Source organism: Hemicordylus capensis, chromosome 2 (genome assembly GCF_027244095.1).
Source record: "Hemicordylus capensis ecotype Gifberg chromosome 2, rHemCap1.1.pri, whole genome shotgun sequence".
Classification (NCBI taxonomy): Eukaryota; Metazoa; Chordata; class Lepidosauria; order Squamata; family Cordylidae; genus Hemicordylus; species Hemicordylus capensis.
Window position 1 is genome coordinate 90,927,583 of NC_069658.1, and position 23,732 is coordinate 90,951,314.

The 23,732-nt window shown below is 43.4% G+C and overlaps 1 protein-coding gene across 2 annotated transcripts in view; it reads left to right on the forward strand.

Annotated features, from left to right (window-relative positions):
• Positions 1-6,567: 6,567 nt before the first annotated feature.
• The window catches only part of MFSD14B (major facilitator superfamily domain containing 14B), a 56,346-nt gene continuing 39,181 nt past the window's right edge, over positions 6,568-23,732 (forward strand). For both annotated transcript variants that reach the window (XM_053298528.1, XM_053298529.1), the window contains exons 1-2: positions 6,568-7,056; positions 19,523-19,615. In XM_053298528.1, the coding sequence (XP_053154503.1) occupies positions 6,841-7,056; positions 19,523-19,615 (309 nt within the window). In that variant the 5' untranslated portion in view covers positions 6,568-6,840. The remainder of the gene's footprint in view (positions 7,057-19,522; positions 19,616-23,732) is intronic.

Consider the following 23,732-nt stretch of genomic DNA (forward strand, 5'->3'; position numbering starts at 1 on the left):
GGAGCCAGCAGAAGGGCAGTGCCAGCAACAGGCCCCATCAGATAATTTCCTGATTGGGATCAATGGGAAACTCAAAAAGATTAATAACTCTGAGAATTATAAGCACTCTCTCCAAACTAGAACTCCCAGGATAAGACAGGGATAAAATACATATATGTTTGTCATGAAGATAGGTGCCTTCCAGCAACATCTCTCCCCAATGCTGAAGGATTACACTTTGCCCCCACTCTGCAGATAGTCTATTATGACATCATCTGTAGTTTCTCTGTTATGATGCACTCATTGTCTCCTTGGTGATGGCTAAAGCTCCATCACCAACCTTTAGCCATCAAGGCTCTGGAGAATGCAGAAGAAGCAGCATCTCATAGGGGCAGCTTGGTTCTCCTCCTCCTATCCCAAGAATAGATGGGATAATAATGGAAAAGCAGTTGTGTTCCTTTTAAATATACAAGTGACTGGTAAGGATGCCAGGTAAGAAGTATCTTTCTGTTCTAGAATAGGAATTTGTAAGGTGGTTTGAAACCAAGCAAGCTAGCCAATGATAATATTTTAGCTTCTCTAAATGCCAAATTCTTTCACTTCCTTTCTTTGTTTGGCTCTGTAAATAACTTTTGCCAAGACTTAATTCTAGTGACAGTAAGGGAAAAGATACTATGTTGCCTGGAGAAGAATCTTCACCCTGGAAATAGACCAACTTGAACAGGAAACTACTAACAAATGGACAACAATAAAACAACCCTCATTGTGGGAATCATTTGGGAAAGTGGGGTGGGGGGAAACCCATAGATTCTGCCAAGTTTTAAAAAATAAACTCATAACAAAAATTGTGATGCAAGGTACGGAATGATGCAAATCAAAGGAACATAACTTCTTGTACTCGTCAGAAAAAAGGAAGCCAAAAACGTCAGGTATTAACATCATCAACACAAAGGTAATTGCTTTATTGGTAAAGAAAGTAGCCATTTGGTTTCTTCCCTAGAAAATGAGGCTGTTCTCACGAGCAGCCAAGACCGTGCTGTGATAGCTAAGCCTAGGCTTGGGTGCCCATGGGAACTGCCAGGAGGTGCGTGGGTCCCAGCAGTGCCTCGGCGGCAAACCCAGTTATGAAGCCAGGTACTTAAATGAGTTTACGGGAGCGAGTGCTCCCTGAACCCTGTTCAACTGACTGTGTGTCAGTGCTGGCTGCTTTCAGCTGGCACTGACAGGCGCCCGTCCATTGCTGGGGTTATCCCCACAATGCACTGTGCACTTGTGCGGAGCATTGTGGATTTCCGGGAGCCAGGACAATGAGCAGGGCCTGTCCAAGCTGCATGGAGCAGGGCTGATCGTGTGGGAGCATGGAGCGTGCTCCCATCAGGACAACAAAGAAAGTCTGGGGGAAGGCAAGACATGGGAAACCTTCCCCCTCCTGCCCACCTGCCTGATCATGTGAATGGCCCCAATGAGAGGCAACACTGTCACAATGTGCTTCATTAGTAAGAAATGGCTTGGCTTGAAGTTTAAGGAAGCGACAAACTCATAACAGAAAGGTCCAATGACACACATTGTAGCACTATTTCAGGAAGGAGGAAATGTAAAAGATCACAGGTGGTCACCACCAACATGGAGGTAAGTCCTGACGAGTTTGTCCTGAAGTCCTTTGTTTTAGCAGATATTTTAAAAAATAAAAATAAAATTACAGAATTAAAATGTTGTTTGGCTAAGACTTTACACTGAAATAAAAAATGTTTTAGCCAGCTATCTAAAGTCAAGCCTTCTTAAAAATATTGGTGGTTGAACTGTCTACATTTATGTCCTACTCTACAGAATTTGTACATTATGAGATATTTATTTAATCATTTTAGACAGCTACTATACCTCCAGAAGCACCAGGAATAAGTGGTTGGCTATATGTTGATACAGTGCATGAGCTGCAGCAAGATCATTAACAAAAGTGGCATCTGATACTTTTTTCTACACTTCACTAAGCTCACTCTCCTCTTGAGATTCAGATGAGTGTTTCTTTCCACAGGAACCTCTGCTCATGCTGCTCATGTCAGAAGAAAAAAAAAATCTAACTGATAGCACTTAGTATGGAGAAAATAAAAAGGTCTGGAATCCTACACGTGACCAAGCTTCACTCTCTATGATAATGCACAGTGTCTAGTTCTGGAATTGACTAGACAGTGATCTTGTGGCTTCGGGACACAAGCATTGGTTAAGGGAGGAATGGAGCCAGCATCCAAGCATAATTTATATGAAACCAGTATAGCATGGACTCATCTACCCACATTAAAGATCTTACCTATTTTATGGATGGAAGAAGTAACCGGTGTCCATTAACTTCTTTAAGTCCCTTTGATTAAGCTCCTCATGTTTTTGGCTGCCTGACTTGTGTTTACAGCCAATCAAGGCAAAATGGCATGTATGTAAATTAATTACAGATGGCAAATGTTTTAGACACTGTTCCCTGTCTGATCCCACTGTCCATGGGATCTCTATGTCCCTGATTACAATGGCACTCATCCCTCCCTCCTGCTCCCAGACCTCCAGTAAGCCATGTTGGCTCACCTTGCCTGCCCAGGAAGTGCCAGCAGGAACTCAACTGAGATTTGTTGTCCTTCAGAGACCATCTCACATAGCATAACATACCTGTCAGACTACAAATCATATCTAAGCCCTTTCCACCATTGTTCTGCAGAAGGTCCAGGCCAGCAGTGTTGCCAGGCTCACCATTTTTGTGTGCATCTATACACCCCAAGACCAGAAGCTTGATCATTTTAGCCCACAAGAAGGGAAGCCATAGCCTGGGGTATTCCTGAGATTATAAATCATCCTGATTAGGCATTTCCACATGCCCTTAGGTCATTGGTATAGCTGCAAAAGGATTGGGAGATGCCACTTTGATTGCATCTAGGCATGTACAGAGTCAGGGCAGACCAGCCTAAGAGTGCACATCTGAGATGTCTTGCAATGGAATGCAAGTTCCCTCCCTTCTTAATGAGCCTTTGCAGATAAGGCAACCGCCAAGGCCACTTTCCCTCCCTTTTTGTAGTAGTTTTGGTGAGTCATGCTGGGGAAAGATGTGCCCCTCCCATTTCTTTTTAGTCTACTTCTTCAGCAGAAAAACCCTTTTGTTTAAGGGGAACACCTTAAACAGATACTCCACAAAATACATGCAACATTGATATAGAATTACAATAACCAAACACTGAGTCCAGCCCCAGTGATCCAAAATCATTACTTCAGATCATGTTTTCAACTATACGATCTGTCCCCCCCATGAGGGTTTCCCCAAGTTACTCTGCTCGATTCAGTCATTTTGCTGCACAGACACCCACATGCACAGGGAGAGAAGGAGCTGACCAGAAGACAGGTAGCTATGAATGCATCTTTGCTCTATTTTCTTTCTTTAAATTTTCACCCCAAACCTCTATCCCTCTTCCTTAGTGGTAAAACACAGTAAATGTGTATTAGGGCAATCTAAGCCATTTCCAGTCTGCAAACCCCTTATGGGAAAACCATTTTCAGCAACTCACTGGGTGCAAATCTTTGCTTAATCACCCTTTTCCTCATTCTATACCCCTTTCTAGCCCTCAGTAAAGCAACTTTGTTTTCAAGGCACGTGTGTCTGTGTTCCTTCACTTTAGCCTGCTCTAAGTTCCGGTGTACCCTACCATGACTGACTTTCCAAATACCTTGACTATACAACATAGCTGTATGCAGGTTCACACTAATTAAAGCTAATCTCCCCTTCACTTTGAGCAAAACATAGTCACGAAGGGTGGTTATTACCATACTTCAGAGCAAACCCGGTAACTGCAGTTCATTGTTTAGAGTGAAATGTCGGAACTTACCTGATAAGCTCATTCTTGACAGTGGAATGGCGTGTATCTGTTGGGGTGGAAAATAGATCTCTGAGACAGTAGGGGTGGGTCATTCTCCAAGCTAGGGCTCCCCTTGGATAATGACTACTGAGAAACTGATCAGGTCCAAGAACCATGGTTTGTGTGGTCAACTTGGAGCTACTAGGACCACTTCCTCTTGACACTCTTTGACCTTTAAGATGGTTTTGGTAGCAGCTTGGTTGGTTGAAAGTCTGATCACCCAGAACTCCAACCAATTTATACTGTGCAGCATCTCCTCTGTTGACCATTTGTTTTATGTCATGAGATGACTGTAGTGGGTCCCCCAGCCTGATATACTTGCATTTTACAGCAGCTGAAACTTGCAGTGTGTCAGGAAGGAAATATGTCTCCTGAGGGCTCCCTGCATTCTAGCAAGTTCATGTGATAGTGATATAATTATTTTGTAAATAAATTCAAAGTATGCAAATAACACCAGGCATTTCCTCTATCAATCGAAGTGCTGGTGCTGTTTGTTTGCATCCCTCGTACATTAGTTAAAGTTCTATATCAGGGCTGCTTAACTTAGGCCCTCCAGCTGTTTCTGGACTACAACTCCCATGATTCCTAGTCATAGTGGCCAATAGCCAGGGATTATGGGAGTTGTAGGCCAACATCTGCAGGAGGGTCCAAACTGAGCAGCCCTGTTCTAGATGAAAGAATCTAGTAGTTTGAATTTATGTGTTATTGGCCAGTACTGTTCTTGAGGGGAAGGGAAGAGTAAATCCAACAATAAAAAGAGCAAGCTTGCGGATCTCATGACATTGCAATTCATCTGAATTGGCAATCTCATACAAGGTGCTCAGAGACACCTAATGGTGCAGCAGGGAAATGCTTGACTAACAAGCAGAAGGTTGCCGGTTTGAATCCCCGCTGGTATGTTTTCCAGACTATGGGAAACACCTATATCGGGCAGCAGTGATACAGGAAGATGCTGAAAGGCATCATCTCATACTGTGCAGGAAGAGGCAATGGTAAACCCCTCCTGTATTCTACCAAAGAAAACCACAGGACTATGTGGGCGCCAGGAGTCAAAATGGACTTGACGGCACACTTTACTTACAAGGTGCTCAGACACAAATTGCTATCATGCTACACCCTGGTTTTGTGAGTGCTACCATATACTTATAGATTTCAGTTGTAGACATGCTGTTCCATCTGCCACAGACACTCTAACCACCGAAGTGCTTGATTGTACATATGCTATGATCACAGCTGGATGGTACTCCAGCTGAGAAGCATCTTCAGTATCCCTTCATTTTTTCAATGTTTGAAAAGATTAATATTATAATTGCATTTTAGCCCCTTTGGTTTACAATCTGCATGCATGATGTATCATGATCATATAAGATAATAAATTTGCACATGTGGCTCTGTAAACTTGTATTAAAGGTAAATTGTGCCGTCAAGTTGATTTTGACTCCTGGTGCCCACAGAGCCCTGTTCTTTTGGTAGAATACAGGAGGGGTTTACCATTGCCTCCTTCCACGCAGTATGAGATGATGCCTTTCAGAATCTTCCTATATCACTGCTGCCCGATATAGTTCCAGTGGGGTTTCGAACCGGCAACCTTCTGCTTGTTAGTCAAGCATTTCCCTGCTGCGCCATTAGGTGGCTTACACTTGTATTAGTCATGCCATATATAATTTTATTATTAAATTTGTATAGCACTTTTCATTAAAACAATCTTAAGCCAGTTTACAAAACATGTAAAACAATATAAGACTGTAAAAGTTACACAAAGTGGAATATAAAAATACAAATCTTATTGTATTGTTAAAATAAAATATATTTTGCCTAATCTCATATATTTTGTCCAATATAAGCTTTTAAATTTTAAACTCACTTAAAAGCTTGACCCCCATAAGTCCAGCATCCAAGCTGGAGTGCCTTGAATCTCTACATCTTGCATGGCTGTAGTCTAACAGTACCAGTGGTAGGAGTGCCATCACTAAAAGTAAAATGAAAAGTCTGCACAGGAGACTTCATAATATAGGCTAAGCATGCCAGTACAAGATAAATCTGCAAGCCAGTAGAAAGGCTTTAAATGAAAAAGATTGCCATGGGTTTTACAAAATCGATTAGGACAGCAATGAATGCACCACTGAGAGACCTTAGAGGCCAAGTTGAAGAAGAGATCATCCTGGAGAGAATCTATGTGGTCGCTAAGAGTCGACACCGACTTGACGACACTTAATCAATCAATCAATCAATCAATCACAAAATTAACATTTTCCCCTCTGAAACGAAGACATTATCTCCAGAACTCCATCTTGGCACATCTGAATTTGAAAAAGAACAAAGAACAAGATGTAAAAAGAGGGGGCTGAGCCAGGAGAGAACACCACCTTTTTTTACATCACTGAGTAATCACAAGACGGCCACCCATCTGGGATTAAGAAGCAAATTTGGGATATAAAAATAGTAAAATGGGATCTAAAAACATTTCATTTCATTTCGCGATTTGTCCCGCGGGACTGTTTGGTGCCAAAAACATGACAGAGACAGACATCTATGGCATTGAGGCTGCACCACGTGACCAAAAGCAGCAGAACGGCGCGGTCGCCGCAGACGGAAGAAAGCGAGCCGCGCTGAGGGCGGTGAAAGCCTATGCCCAGGCCACGCCCCCTGAGCGAGGAGGGCCCCCCCCCCATTTTCCACGATACGTCCACTCCCCCTGTGTGTGACATAGTTTCCGGTGGGAAAGGCAGTCGGGTCGCCGCCGTGTGAGAGTCACGTGTACTTGGAGGCTTCGACGAGTGAGGAGGAGCGACGCCGCCTCCGAGAGCAGCTGCGGCGTTAGGGAGGCTCTTTCCCCCGCTCTTCTCCCTCCCCTTCCCTCGCGCACTGCCTGGTCCTCGCGACGGTGGCAGCAGATGAAGGAGCCGGCGGGAGGCCGCCCGGAGCCCCTGCCCCCCCGCCCCCGCCGCTGCCGCTGGGGCAAGATGGGAGCGAAATGAGCCCCGAGCCGGAGCCGCCGCCGCCGCTTCCTCTTCCTCTTCCCCTTCCAACTCCGGCCCGGGAAGCAGAGGTGGTAGCCTTGACGGTGGCGGCGGTGGTGGAGGGGGAAGCAGCAACTGCAGCTGTCGCAGGAGGGAGTGGTGGAAAGAAGTGGGGGAGCCGAATCATGCTGGTGAGAAGAATCGGGCTCAAGCCGGGGGGAAGCGCCTCGGTGAGTGTCTGCCGTGGGAAGAGGAGGCCGGTCCTTGAGCAGTGGGGTGGTGGAGGAGGAGGAGGAGATGGGGCTGCCCGTGGGCGGAGGGCGGGGGTCGCCTTTCTCTCCGAGACTTGCAATCGCCCTCCTTTCGTGCCTCGGTTCATTGCATCTTCCTTCCGAAGCCTCAAGCAGCTGGGCTGAAAGACTTCTGCCTGCCCGTCGCCGCTGGCCTGTCAGGCGCGGGCACGGATATCTTTCGCTTTCCAATTGGAAAGCCCAGAGAAGCGCTTTCATGTTCGAGCCCGGCTGTTTAGGGAGGGAGGCGCGTATGGTCCCTTTTCACTTAAAAGAGGCTCAAGGCTTCTTGATCCCGAACTGCCTGAGCAGGGGGCCCTCTTCTTCTGTTTCCAGACAGTGGGAAATGGTTCCCAGGTAGTGGGGACCATTTGCAATCGCTAAACGATCTCTTTCCAGACTCCTTTAATGCCTGGCCTTGACAGAGAGAACTGGATGCAGGCCTCGCCTCGCCACAGACTGAGCCCCTTGGCTTTCTGCGGAGTTTAGTGAGGTGGGATGCCTGGGAAGGCTTTTCAGGCAGGGATTGCCAAACGCTTTTTTTTTTAACCAGCCTTTGCATCCGCATGAAGAATCTCATGCTGTATTGTTTCCTTATCGTCTCAGATCTCTCTGTGTAAGGTTGTAACCTTATGTACATTTAAAGAGGAAGTTTCATAGAACTTAATGTGACTTTTTAGTACATCTGTACCCCACCCACACCCTGGAAATAAATTGCCACACCTTGCAGCTTAGATTAGGTTCTCTGCTATATCTGTTGCTGGAGTTTGTCTTACCCTTGTGCCTTATGTCGTATCTATGTCCTATCAGATATGTTCTTATAGTCCTATTTTAAGGTCTCCTGGTGCTATAGATTTCCTTTAGGGTGCTGCCTCCTTAAAGTTTCACTCTATGAAACACACAGGGGCTTTTCTGTGTAAACCCGCCCCCCCACTTAGTTGCTAGCCTGTGATGTATTGCTAGCCTTTTAAGTATTGGAACCCTAGTTGAAGGGTGTAGGGTGATTTTTCTTGTTAGTGGTAAAGATTGCCTGAAGAAGTATAGGAATTAAGCTCCTGCTCCATTATATTTTGTACTGGTAAACCTTGAATGATGTTCATTTTGGAACCAGTTTGATCATCTTTGCATCACATGGAGGCCCCTGAAATAGTGTTATGGAAGCACTCATATGTCAGGCCATGATGTTTGTTTTGGGTATATTGTGTTACTGGATGGAAAATGTATTCATGTTAGCAGTCACAGCCTTGGTCCAGTCTTGGTCACATTTTGTGTGATAGCTCTTATGTGCACTAATAAAACATTGCCACCAAAAAGCATTTTTCAGTAACTTTTATTTGTCATTCAAGACACTACTTGTACGTTATTGATTTAATACATACTCTGCAATTGTGCTATTCTGAAGCTGGTGTTGAAGTTAAAAAGTGTAGAGTAGCATTATAAATAATGTATTTGTACTACATGGCTCACCTATGCTTGTGTGTCACAGGGTCCCTGAAGCCTTGAGTTTGGCTCATCCTGAGTAACTGTATAGTAGTGTAGGCATACAGGGTTCCCAAGTATATAAACTTAATCTAGAAAATATAATGGATAGCTCTCTAAGGTCACTAAAACAACTCTGCAAACTTCTGCTGATGCATTTTGGACAAGAGCTGACAGTTTTCTGGATAGATGAGTCGCAGAATAAAAACAAACTGAGCAAAAAGTCCCTTTGCTTCAGAACTTGCTTTACAACATGTTGAAAGCTTCTAGGCAACATTTCTTTTTAGAAAGTCTGGAGTAGTGGTGGTGTCCTGTTCTTAAGAACAGTAGTTTGGGAGGAGTGGTTGCTTGCCCACATGGAAGTTGACACCATAACAATTAAGGAGCAATCAAATTATTACTTGCTTTTATGTTCAGTTTGAAATAACTAGTACAACTACCAATATAACATTGTTACCAGTAATTCACCAACATTCTGATGGAGTAATCCTTATAAGCAAATGGATGTTGTATATGCGTTTGGGACTTCCGTTTGTCCAAGATACTGTTAAATAGGTTAAAAGGATTTGACCAAGATAGGTTAAAAGGATTTGACCTAAAATCATATTTATAATTGCCAAGGAGACACAGAGGGTTCTTTAATCTTTTTGATTGTTACTCATAGATATGGTGAAGTAAAACTGGCAGAGAAAATTAAATTGAAATATAATTCTTGGGAAAAAGTATCATAAAACGAGAGAGCACACCTAAAACAATTTACAATAATATCTACGTATTAGGCAAATTTGTAGAATTTCATTTTTTTACAGAGAGCATAGTTATCAAAATCTGTATTGTGCCCTATTTTTTAAGGTTGGTTCGAAGCATTGTTCCCTCTGTGCGCACTGTCGCAAGTTTTTTGATGTCCGCTCAGTTAATTTTAGATTCTGCTCAGGTTTAATTGGAAGGCCCCAGTCTGAATGCATGTGAGTACACACTGCCTTGATACTGCAGCCCGGAACAAAACTCATTCCACACAAAGATGGAAAAAATTAGAGGGACCACTGGTTCTAAGCTTTAGGTATAATAATTTGTAACTGATGGCAGGAATTGCATCTTGCTGCACAGATGGAGCACTGCACAGAGGGTCAGACCTTGCAGTAAAACAGCTAGTGTGTAATAGTAAGAACTTCAAATTAATTAAGCACACAAGTACTTGAGCATAGCTGAGGTATTAATGCTACATATATCTTTGCGTTTTGTGCATAAAGGGTGGCATCTTTCGGGCTGTGGTCATCTGTCAATGGAAAATCATAATATGTGTTTTGACTGGTTAAATAGCCAACTTTAAAATGATCCTATGTTAAAGTAACATCAGATAAAGTAACTGCATATATCCTTCTTTTATACTATGGTTGCATTTACACATAATGTAGGTGTGTGCGAATCAATTTGGGTACAAATTGATTTGTACCTGAATCTAGCTTATTCAGGTGATTTGTAGACAGAACAAATTGCCCCTGTAGTCCGTTGGCTAGATTCAGGTCCAAATCGAATCATGCCAGATTTTATTTGAATCGATTTGAGATTAGGACTCCTCCTATTAATTTCCCTAGATTTCCAGATTTCTTTCTTTTAAAAAAAACAAACAAAAAAACCAAACTAAGCTCTATCCTTTGTATAAGTTGAGTTATGGAGCAAAAAGTGTGGTCACTATTTTTCAAGTGTTTGGATTCTTTGGTGTGTAATAACTTTTCCTCAATGAATCTCTATGAGGATTCATTGACAGTCAAAATGAACATAGTCAGTCAAAATGAACATAAGAAATGAAGGTGTACAATGAATACACATAGGAATTCATTATGAGGAAAAGTTGTTATACACCAAAGAATGCAAACATTTGAAAAATAGTGACCGCAGATTTTGCTCCATAACTCCACTTCTACAAAGACTAGAGCTTAGCTTTAAAAAAATAAATAAATAAAGGCTGGGGATCCATGATCAGATCCCCATTATTTCTTTAACTTTAGATCCCCGTTATTTCCTATGGTGGAAATATACAAAATCCGTAAAATCTAAAAAAAAAAATCAACTAAGTACCCCACTGCCTTGAAATTTGGATGGGAAGTGGTGCCTCCCACAGACTTACCCACCAACCAAATTTGGTGCCCCTAGGACCTTTATAAGTGGTCCAAATTGAATTCTATGAAATCCAAATCAAATCTGGGATGATTCAGGGGGACAGATTTGGACACAAAAATCAGGGGTGATTTGATTTGGGCACAAATTGAATAAAAAAAATTGGTTCATGCACATCTCTAACATAATGTGAAACCGGAGGTTGCTGAACCCATGGTTAATTTTTCAAACTGTGAATTGCATCACAGCTGTTCACCAACCCCAGTCGGGCAACCTTTGTTTTCAGCTGCAGGGGAGCCACTCGCTCTTCCTGGTCTGCCGAGGCCACATCCCAGCATGCTCCATAGCGCTTGTCACTAGAATGTGGGTAAGGCACCAGCATGTCTCCAGGGTGGCAGCCCTCGGCCATAATCTTCAAGGGTGTGTGTGCTGAGCGTGCTCTTGCCTTTTCGGAATGGTCTTCCCACCCTCTGCAGGAAAAGGGCATTTACATCCCTTTAAATGTCATGCTATTCAAACTCTTTTTCTGTCAGCGTTTGCTCCACCACCCTTGTAAGAGCCCCGGAACAAAACTGTGGTGTACAAGCCCAATTTCTGGCTGGGGTGTGTTGCGGGGCACCATTTTCCTGTAACTCAGGGAGGGGAACATGACTTCCTGGTAGGGAGATATGTATATGAGGGAGGGCAAAGGATCTGGGGTCTGGCCCTCTGTGACCAAAGATGCTCTTATGATGGCTCACCCTGCAATGCAGCCAGGATGCTCAACTTAGGCCTGCCAACCTTCAGTCTTGCATCGGACTGATCTCTCAGGAGTTGAGCTAACTAAAAAAATGGGGGAGGCCCTGCTTGCGTGGGGCCCCTGTTCTCTTTGCTTAATGACAGAAATTTGGCACACCAGCCCCCTCCTCTGCAGGAAAGCCTTTGAGGCACCCAAAGGGGATTTTGATGAGCCATGTGTCTGGGCATAGCTGTGTGGGCAGACTGAGGAAACACCAGGACCAGGGACAGATCTTTGCTCTCATTCAGGTTTCCTGGGTTTGGACCCACATTTGCCATATGCAGATCTGCCACTGGAAGGAATCATGATAGAGGGGAGTCCCAATTTCTGCTGACCCCATGAGAGTGGGGTCACAGTTCCGGGCAAAAATAAAGATGGACATGATCAAATGGGCAAACGGGCTGGTAGAGGACATGATTTGACAGCTTCTTTGTGGCAGTTGCCAAGACAGGGAGAACTGTTGCTGGGATGTTCATGCCCACAGCTTGCTTGTATAGAGGAACCTGGCAGGGCGGCATCTGCTCTCTGGCCCTTATATATGTCTCCATGGCTTGACACTTGTGAGAGTGTGATCTGTGGGAGAAGGGGATGTCATTGCATATTTTTAGTCATTAAAATAGACACCCCTGTCCCTACAGACAGTTCTTCACATGAGCTGTGAAAGGGTATCCCCCATGGCCTTACACTCTTGTGAGTAAGCAGTTTACTTGGGAACAGCATAAGTGTCACCACAGAGGAGGAATTTCTCCTGTCACTGTTGGCAATCTTAATCCCTTTGCCTGGCCCTTCTCATGAGTAAGCCTAGGGACCACACACTCCCTCATAATTGTACAAAAAATAGACTTAAGCCATTCTATAATTCCTGGGTGGGGCCACCTTTTAAATCCGACCCCTGCCATTTGCTGCTGTCCCAGAACTCTAGTGAGGTTGCGCTGTTTATGTTGGCAGCTAGAGTTCATGTGTTTGTGAATATGCATCTTTGTTGTCTCATTTTCAGAGAACAAAGCACTTAATGCCCGTCTTGCTATCCTGTCCTCTTTCTCTCCTGTTTGTCAGGTGGGGGTAGTGTTGTGAGCAGCTTGGCTGTCACTAACATAACTGTAGCCAATCAGGCTACTTCAGATTCGGTAACTGTGAGATCACATGCATTCGGGAAAGAAAGAGATAATAAGCGTCCCACACAGACTAGAATTTAAAAGGCTTTACTGATACTATGATTACATTCAGGCAACTAAGCATGCAGGCATGTAAGCAAAATACTTATTCATTGTAATATAGAGTTCTCAACAATATCTTAGAATCATTCATCCTCACTGGAAACAGTTAACAGCTAAAAGACAGTTCTTCTCTGTGTACATTGGAAATACATTCCTGTCTAGTCTGGGCTAGTGGCCAGACCCAGTCTTATCTCTACCGCTGCCTAGTAACAACCCAAAACAATTCACCACCCTAACAGCAAAAAAGGCATTTCCTCCTGCTTTCGCAAGCGGTTTTAGGATTTTTAAAAATCACCTCTTCCCCTCTTAATACAGCTAACGAAGCTTAGCCATGTCAGTTATCTCCAGTTTTATTCCCAAATAAAATCAAGGTTGCTTACACAGCAAGTAGAAAGCCACACATAGTCTCTGCACCGAGAGGCCAAGACAGAGGAAAGAGGAAGAGAATAGAGCTCATTGCTGATGTAGAGAAATTGAGCCAAAGGCAAAGGGAATGGCAGGTGGAGGGATTGAGGGGAAAGAAAAGATGGCAGCGTGGAGTGCAGGCCGAGGCAGAATGCTGTTAGGCCACCTAATGGGCTGAGAGCAGCCCTCCTTGGAAGCAGAGAAGACAGAGATTGAAAAGAGAGGACACAAGATGAGAAAGGTATGTTAGTACTGGAAAAACCTAGACTGAAGGCAATCTCTAGATATAATATTTACCTGTCCAAGCGGTCTTTATCTTCAGGAGGTCATGGGAGGGGAGGGATGCCGAGAGGCTGCAAGCTGCCCAGGCAGCTGTGTTATAGTGTCCAAGAATTGCTGTGAGGCACAGCTTGCTTCAATAACCTAAGATCCACAAACTAATTCACAAGGCAGGAGTGAGGGCCTCCCCACCACTTTGATAAGGCAGACATCCAACTCCCTGGGGTCTGAGTAGGGCTCTTCTCCTAGTGTGGCTTGCCTCTCTCTCCTTTTCTCCTGGGGAAGGGGTATGAATGCCCCCTTATATAATCTCCCCTCAAACCTCCTGTCATATCTCAAATCAAAAACAGCCAAATCAAATCTGCTAACGTCTCCATCCCAAAGTAAACAATCCTGGTCTCCCATTGGCATAGTGGGGTCCAGGCCTGACTTGTTTACAAGTCCAGATGGCAGCAATCCTGTATACGCACGGCTTGACTGGTCTGTGGTCAGCTCTCAAAGCCTAACTGACGCCTTCAATTCTAAGAAATGTTATTTAGAGATAGCATGCAAAGAATTGTTATTAGAAAATAACATAGAAGAAATGTTATCAGGAAATATCCTGTAAAAGCAATTCAGCAGTTACTGTGTGATAGTATATATTCCAAATGCATACATGTACTGATATCTAAAATGTGGTTTTCTAAGATGTTCTAAATATGATTAACATAGCAAGTTTCAAGCTGGTCCTCATGATTGACAATAGCATAGCACCATGCAAAAACAACTCCAAGGCAGGATAGGGTAAAGTTCCCTTCTCATCAGGCCTTGACTACAGCACACACAATTCCATTCAATTACGTTGGCTCAGCAGAACTAAAGTTCACACTTCAGTCTCTTGCAAACCAGCCATTTTAGACACCGGCTTGAGTTTTGCTTTTTGGAACTGCAGAGCTGCTGGTCCCAATCCCAGGGGCTCACCACAGTAGCAAGGGATAGAGTGGGAAGGGGGCATGCCTCTGTGGGAGTTTGCTGTTTGACAGGCTTCTAATCTTGGGTGGCATCCCTGTTGCTGGGCAACTGCTTTGTTGGATAAGAGATGGGGTGGGTGGGGCTAGTGCTTGTATGTGCTGTAGTGTCTAAAGCTGGATTGGAAGTCTTGCCCCAGCCCCGTCAGTCGTTAAGTTTCCCGGCCGGCCGCTGCCTCCATTTTCTTCCCGCCCGCCCCTGTTGCTAGCTGCTCACAAACTCTCATGAGGTCTGCCATGCATGGGATTAGTGATGGGTATGCCTAAGAGAAATATATAAAGAAGATGAAGCGTCAGATTGATCAAGGCTCTATTCGTGTTTGTGTCCATTTGGGTAACCAAGTTCTGAGTTTCAACCCTGCCAGATAACTAAACCAGCTAACCGTGCCAAAATATTGCATAGCTTTGACACAGGCACGATGCAATGCCTTGCAATCAGCAGTCCTGGAAAGGAGATATCAAAATATCCCCTACAAAGAACGTACCGGTCTCTGCAAATTGGGAGTTATTAAAACAGCTCATGTGCTTCCTTGTCAATTTTACCGAGATATACGGTGTAAACATATTACCCCTTTTATTATCTGCCATCCGGGTTGTACAGATTCTTTTTATCTTGATTATCTTTTAACTGACCAGAATTACCTGAGATCTTATAATGTGGCTAAGTTCAGTTTAATATTCAGTAAAATCTGTCAGGAGTTCATTAAGAATCATTGTTAATTGATCTTTAACTATGTGCTTATCTACTGTACAACCTGTAGGTTATGTAGTGTTGTTGTTGTTGGGCTTCTGTTCATAAAATGTGCTGGTCTGTGTTTGTAATAAAGAATAAATAAAAGAATAGAGCTCAGGGTGCAACTTCAGAGCTGTTTTGTTGGCAGTGATTTTCTAGAAAGCTTTAAACTGGATTTTTTCTGATGTCTTATACCTATTAGGATTTGATTTAACATGTTAATTTGACTTGTATCTAGTACACACACAGAGAGAGAGAGATGCAGTATTTTATATAGTGTACAAATATCTCATTTTTTCATAAACCTAAATTAGTTGAAATTAAATATTTGATGTGGGGGCACATTTAATGTGATTTAATGATTCAGGGCTTACAAATTATTTTTTCCTGGAATACTGACAAAATATGTTTAAATTTAAGGAAAACTAAGATACTGAAAGCAGAATTAAAAAATGTACTGCTAAAATAACTGCATGTTTAGATTGATTGATATATGGGTCTGCCTTGGGTCTTCCTTCCGTTCATCCATTCAGTGGTGAGTGGGCGAAGATACAGGTTGTGCCTGCTAGCTCTGTCCTGACCTTCAAAGGAAGGTGAGATCAAGCTTGTATATCTGTGGAGCCTGTGTTCACCATCTGAATATGTGGAAGCTGGGGGACAGGGCTAACAGACACTTGGGCTTGGGACTGCTTCCCATCCTCACATTGAATAGGACAGAATGTAAGACCATGATTTTCAGTTTTGAAACTTCCCAATTTGACTTGCACTGTACCCATTCATTATGTTAATTTTATGAAACATGGAATTTTTAGAAACAAAAATGTATAAACACAGTAGAGAACTTTTCTCTTCTACATTACTATCATACCATTTAGAAGGTATGAAACTTTTATTTAAATATAGTGGTGTTTTCTAGATTGTATTGTCATTTGCTACCACTGGTAAAAAATGGCTGACACCTGGCAGAGCGAATAGTTACCAGCATAATCTGATATGAAATTCCTTCTTTAAAAAACAGTGCATTCCCCCCCCCCTCACCAAAAGGGAGTTCTAGGGTGACGTTTTGGGGGCATCGGTCTTTTGGGAATGCGGTAAAGGCAGGAGAGATTCATGGAACTTGAACAGAGTATGTTTTAGGAGCTGTATTTTGAGAGAAGGGGAGTAATAGGGACTAGAAAGGACTAGTAAGAAAGGAATTGTTCTTTATTTTTAGTAAACTGTCTATGCCCATGACTTAGAGCCCTTTTGGAATTGCAATAATATGACTTTGATGAAAACAGTTGTCTCAAACCTACATAATAGGGAGGATTAAAAATATGAATTAAGATTCCACACAGATTATTAAAGTTGATGTTACATTACTCCTTGAAGTAACATCATTTGCAGAAAGTACTCTTCTTGTCACCACTTTTGCTTCTATACCGGCTTAAGTAAATGGAAAGCTTAATTAATTGAAGAGATTGAATAATTGCACATAAAAATGTCTGCCTTTGGCAGACATACAAAAAAAAAAAGCTCTTAATGTTGCAGGTTTTAATGAGTTTTTTAGACTGAAGCATTTAATTTTGTAAAAAGAAAAACATTGCAAATGCCGTCTAGGTGGTCTGTTACTATACTTCGTTCCATTAGAGTGTATTGTCAGTTTTGCTGATTTGCAGCATTCTGTGTGCTTAACAATACAAGAGGAGCTCAATAATTGCAGGGGTTCCATTCCATAGTACAACTGCGGATATGGAAAATGTGAATATCAAGTGATATTATAAAATGGGGAATTGGATGTTAGGTTCCTGGTCAGGGGAAGACATCAACAGAACATTGGATACGCGAGGTTGACGTGTCCCCCCACCCCACCCTTTCTGCATATGCCGAGGTCGAGAGTCTATTACTTGACCTTGGATACGCAAATCCACGGATAACGAATCCACGGATATTGAGGTTCAACTGAATCTGTAAAGTCAAAACATCCCATCTTCATTAAGAATGGAATAAATGTCATGGCTGAAAGGAAGTGCTCTGGAAGCTGTTACAGTTCATAGGCAAAACTGTGTTCCTATTTAATATGTGATAGGAAGAGCACTTAGTTGGTTCTGTTTCATAGAGTAAAATTGCATGATAACCTCTAGTTAACTTGCAGGTATTCATTAAAGTAATAACTGCAAACTTTGGCATGAAGGAAACTTGTTTAAAAATCTGGCTGATACATATGAAGATAACTGAGCAGATGCTTCAAACTAATTGAGATTTCTTTTAATCCTCCAGTTTATAAAAATGTCAGATATTCTTTACAGAAATGAATCCCTTTCTGTTCTGTCCATGTGGTTTTGGAAATCTGTCCCCCACCACCACCACCACCCTAGCAAGGAACTTGCTTGAAGCACAAGTGTCTTCTGGAAGCAGTGCATGTGTTTCATCTTAGCTGGATTTTATTATGGTAGAGTTCTAATATTTTAAGGGATTTAAACTTGAGTGTTAAAACAGTTACTTGCCTGGAACTAGGGATGTGCACAGCCCGGTCTGGAGCCCATTCTAAGGGTGCCCGGACCTGGGGCTGGTTCAGTGCCGGGGTGTGTGTGTGTGTGTGTGTGTGGACCTTTAAGGGTGGGGGAGGGTGTACTTACCCCTTCCACCACTTTCCCCCTCCAGTGCTCCCGGTTTTGTAAGAATTTGGGGCAGCAGGGTGCCTTCCTGCTGCCCCTTCCCCTGTTCCTCATCAAAAGGCTTCAAAAGCCTCACTGTGCGTGCGCATGTTGTGCGCACGGGTCACATCCTGCGTTGCATGTGTGTACACGTCGGGCGTGTGCGACGCACGGATGTGACGTGTGTGACGTTCGCAGGCGCAGTGAGGCTTTTGAAGACTTTTGATGAGGAACAGGGGAAGGGGCGGCAGGAAGATACCCTGCTTCCCCCAATGCTTACAGAAGCGGGAGTGCTGGAGGGGAAAAAGCGGCGGGAGGGGTAAGTACACCCTCCCCCTCCCTTAAAGAGCCCGCCTCCCCAATGCCGGATCGCGGAGGTGCGGTTCCGTGCAAACTACTACCTGGAACATTTAGGACTGGTTGGATTACAAGGATTACATAAATACAGTAACTTCAGGAGAGGAACATAGAGAGAATGGATATGCGATTGCTGTACTAGTAGGTACCCTATTGTATGGTATTTCAGCTTAATACAGACTGGCTGTTGAAAAACAGATCTTTATTTCTCCCAGTGGGCTAAACCAGTGGGAGTGTATGTGGCTGAGCAAACACACACCAAGTCACAGAGCACTGACTCACTGGTTTTACTGAAAAAAATTAAAGGGGTTTATTCTGGCATTAAGTATTTTACCCAGTGTGGGGCGGGCGGGGAAGGAACTTGGATAAGTGTTCAGAAGAGAAACAATTGTAAGCCTTTATGTAACTATGCCGTTAATCACTCGTCCTCTCCTCCTCGTTCTCCTGCTTGGATCTCTTGGAAGCCCTACTTGTTCCCAGCAATAAACAGTATTGTCAGAAGACAATTCCCAATAAAGTACTAATAAATAAAATTTGATATCTACCAATATTCAAAGAGGAGAATCTCTAGAAGTCTCAGAAAGTTCAAAAACAAATTCATCAGGCAAAGTTAATATCTATTATGAAAATGTCACAGCTGATACTAAGTTAGTTTAAAAGGGGGAAAGCAAGGGGAGAAGGAGATGCCACCTCTCCAAGGGGTCTTTCATTTACTCTTTCATCCAAAAAGGGCTCACACTATAGACGAAAAGAACAAACAAAAGCCCCCAAAGTCCTTAATGTACCAGGCTTCTAGCCTTTATACACTAGCCAAATTATCCCAGTTTTCTTGCCTCTCATTGGCTGGTTTATCTCTTAGCAACCTGGCTGTTCTTGTATTAATAACATTCTATATTGAGTAATAATGACTTGAGGCATTTTCAGATACTGTCCTCTATTCCCAAATTTTCCATTGTGGCTGCTCAAGCAAGCCTAGATTGATACAAGCCATGTATCAAGAAGGTTAGTTATCTGAACCCTGTGATCTTCCCATGATAGCTTATGTTTAGCCAGCAAAGAGAGAGCCAAGGTTTTTCTACTAGCTGCAGTTGAAACTTGCACATGCCAATGTTAAACCATCCAAAAGACAGCATTGTTCTCACTATCAGACTGCTGACTTGGCTGAAAAGCAATGAATGTATCAGAATTGTCCATTCTTGACCCAGTTTACCTAAGTTAGAGCCTTACAAGTCCAGTCTTATTCTCATAGCATCTGGGCAAAGCCTGTCACCTGGGTGTGTTGAAATTAAATTGAAATGCTTCCCCCCCCCTGTGACGGCGGTGATAGTGTTTAAAATGGTGTTCAGTAGCAAACTTCTAGGTTATGCTTGGATTGACTTATTTTTATTTTTTTACAGCAAGGTATTGGTCGACCAAGCGTGTTCCATGCTGTTATTGTCATCTTCCTGGAATTCTTTGCTTGGGGACTGCTCACAACTCCCATGCTCACAGTAAGTTTGCTATCCTGGGGATTTTCAATCAGTGTTGGCAGGATTATGTTATGTTAATAATTGTTTTTGGAATTAACATGCATTTGCCTTCAGTTTCCATTGACTACAAAAGTGCTTTGAGGATCTGATCTGTACCAGGTATTGAGGTTCTCCTAAGCTGTTGGCTGTATGCTTAGAGGCATCAGGCATGCACACAGAGCTGTTTTATACAGTGTGTTGCTGTGTGTTGGAAGAAAATACTTGTTCATTGATGTGTTGCAGTACAAAGCATAAATAATATTTTCACACTGGCACAGCCTGGAAAAATTACAATAAGGCATCAGAGGGAAAGGTAAGGGAGCATACCCACTTCCCCAGCTTAGCTGAGTCCAATTACCATTGAGCTCTCCCTCCCATTACTTTTTCTATCAGCAACCATGTCACCTGTCTGCATCAGAGAGAAAGGATAGAGATTTTGTGTGAAACAGGATGCTGGACTAGATGGGCCTTGGGCATGATCCAGCAGTGCTGTTCCTATGTTCTTAGACAGAAGTTCACCCCATTGGTTTTCCCCCTCTCATAAGTAGCTATTCCACCTGGTCATTATGTAGCCATTGCATCAGGGGGTCTCAAACTGGGGTCCTCCAGCTGTTGGACTACAACTTTGATCATCCCCAGTCAGTGGCCAGTAGCCAGGGATGATGGAGTTGTGGGCCAGCATCTGCAGAAGGGTTGCATTGATCTCTGCATTACATAATGGTACCTGACTTGGCTGCTTTTTCTTTCCTCCTCCTTGTATTCCAGTGTTTAATTGTAAAGTATTGTGTTAAACTGTAAAGCAACTTGAGTGCCTTGCAGAATGGTGTTCTATACATGTAAATAAATTGATAACAGTAGACAGGAATGTAGAGAACAAGTGATGGAAGTTGTTCATCACATGTTCATAACTAGCTACCACTTAAGAGGCATAATAAACTCAGGAAGGAACTTGAATTCTTTGCAGCTTTAGACAATGATAGTTGGTGCTCTCCTGACTAAAGCAACTCTTTCAGGGTTCCACTTCATAGGATTAAATTAACCCTTGGAAATGAATATTAATGAAGCTTTGGCTTTTAAAGTAGAACACCATATAAGTTTTGCTAAATTTACTAATTAATAAGATTGTCAAACTCAGAAATGCTGGAGGGTTTCATTTCCCCATTTCAGATGCTTCAAGCATGATTACACTCACGTTCTTTAACTGAACATGCAGGTTGAATCATCAGGCAGCATCCAGGCCTTTAGCAGCATAGTGTTTTGTCAGTGGAAGCTTCTTATTCCTTGCACAAGCACCGCTTTTTGCTAAAAGTGTGGATGTTTGAGAGAAGAATGTCTCTTCCTTGCTTGTGACTTTGTGACCTGTATTCTGGCTGACTTGGATTGCACTATTTCTGCAGGGTCTATGAAGGATGTGACCAGCAAGCCTTCTTGCAGTATTAGGTTGGATCAGTTTCAATCTGTGACTCCTGAGGATGTGGACAAGCTGCCTGGGGCGGTGTGTGCTACCACTTGTTCTCTGAATCATTGCTCAACTTGGCTGCTTGTATCTAGCAGGGAGATTGTTGGAGGTGGCCTAGTCAATATCATAAATGCATCGCTGTGGGAGGGTAGGGTGCCCCCTTGTTTGAAGGAGGCAGTGGTTAGACTGCTTCTCAATAAGCCTTCCCTGTACCCCTTAGTGATGGATAATTATAGGCCGAACTCCAATCTCCCTTGGTTGGGCAAGGTGATTGAGAGGGTGGTGACTGACCAGCTTCAGATGGTTTTGGAGGAAACTGATTATCTAGACCCATTTCAAACTGGCTTTAGAGCTGGATATCGGGTTGGGACAGCCTTGGTCGGCCTGATGGATGACCTCTACCAGGGAATCGACAGAGGAAGTATGGCTCTGTTGGTTCTTTTGGATCTCTCAGCAGCGTTCAATGTCATCAACCATAGTATCCTTCTGGATCACCTGGGGGAATTGGGGATGGGGGCTCTGCTTTGTAGTGGTTCCGCTCCTATCTCTCAGGCAGATTCCAGATGGTGGAGTTTGGTGACAGTTGCTCCTCAAAGAAGGAGCTGCTATAAGGACTCCCTCAGGGCTCCATTCTGTCACCAATGCTTTTTAATATCGATATGAAACAGCTGGTTGAGGTCATCAGGAAACTTGGTGCAGGGTGTTATCAGTATGTTGATGACACCCAAATTTACTTCTTTTCATCTTCATCATCAGGAAATGGCATTCATTCCCTAAATGTCTGCCTACAGGCAGTAATGGGCTGGATGAGGGATAACAAATTGAAGCTGAATCCAAGCAAGATGGAGGTGCTCATCATAAGGGCTCAGAATCTGAGGGATGAGTTAGATCTTCCTGTGCTGGATGGGGTTACACTCCCTCAGAAGGAGCAGGTACGGAGCTTGGGAGTAGGGTTGTGCACGGAACCAGGTGGGGTGTGTGTGTCTGATTTTAAGGGCGGGTGAGGGTGCACTTACCCCTCCCTCTGCTTCCTCCCCGATGGTGCTCTGTTATGTAAGGCTCCTTCGAGGCGGCAGCATACTTCCCTGCCACCCCGTCCCCTCTTTGGCCAGACGTAACATGTTGTGCTTGTGCACATGCGCCAGGTACTTACGGCCAAAGAGGGGACGGGGCGGCAGGGAGGTATGCGCCACCCTGAAGGAGCTTTGCATAACGGAGCGCCGGCAGGGGGAAAGCGGAGGGAGGGGTAAGTGCACCCTTGCCCACTTTTAAGGTCCAATCCACCTGCCTTTGAACCTCACAGTGTTCGAACCTGTTTGGAGGCCTGTAAAAGGGCCTCCAAACAGGTTCATGTACATCCCTACTTGGGAGTACTCCTGGATCCAGGCCTCACCCTGGTATCTCAGGTGGAGACTAAGTCCAGGAGTGCTTTCTATCTCCTTCGGCTGATTAGACAGCTGCGTCTATTCCTTGAAGAGGACGACCTCAAAACAGTGGTGCATCAGCTGGTAACCTCCAGGCTTGACTATTGCAATGCACTCTATGTGGAGCTGCCTTTGAATATAGTTTGGAAACTTCAATTAGTTCAAAATGGCAGCCAGATTGGTCTCTGGGACAACCCGGAGGGACCATATTATGCCTGTTTTGAACAGTTGCACTGGCTGCCAGTATCTTTCTGGGCAAAATACAAAGTGTTGGTTATTATTTTAAAGCCTTGAACGGCTTAGGTCTAGGTTACCTTAGAGAGCACCGTCTTCTGCATGATCCCCACCGCACGTTAAGGTCATCTGAGGAGGTCCGACTCCAGTTACCATGGGTATGTCTGGTGGCGACTCAGAGGTGGGCCTTCCCTGTAGCTGCTCCTGGGCTGTGGAATGCACTCCTGGCAGAAATCCGTAATCTGAATTCATTATCTTCAGGAGAGCCCTCAAAACCTATATGTTTGGCTTGGCCTTCCAGGGTTTTTAGTTTTTAGTTGTAAATGTTTTCCAGGGTTTTTAAACTGTTTTGAATGTGTTAACTGTTAATTGTTTTATGGTGTGCTAAGGTCTCTGTTTTCAATTGTTAATTGGTTTTAATGTAAACCTCCCTGAGCCTTTTTTGGAAGGGCGGTATAGAAATAAAATTAATAAATAAGAAATATTACTCTGATACACAATGTCTATGATTTACACTATATGCTGCTCTTGTAGTGTGTAAGGAAAACATCTAAAACAAATGGTGTATAAATAAGGTTATAGATAATCCTGGATTTTAGACATTGCTTTTTGGACTCTTGCTATTGGTAGCACTGTTGAACACTGGAAGTCTTAGCTGCCTTAATCTATGTCTTATGCTCAGAATTCCCATATTGCTCTATTTGAGCGGTGCTTTTTCTAAAACAGCATGTAATATAACTTTAATATTTCTGCAACAGAAGTTGACTTGAGCTAGGGGAATTTTTTTAAAAGTTTGATTGCATAGAGCAGAACAACCCTATACTCCCCCACCCCACCCCAAGAGTGGACATAAAATTGCTTTTGCTATTGCTGAAGCCTGTCTTCATTTTCTAGTCACTTTCACTTAAGTTCTTTGTTTGCTGATAACCATTACAGGAGCAATGTTTGTATAATCGAGGGCTGAGATCCTTGGTACTAAGTG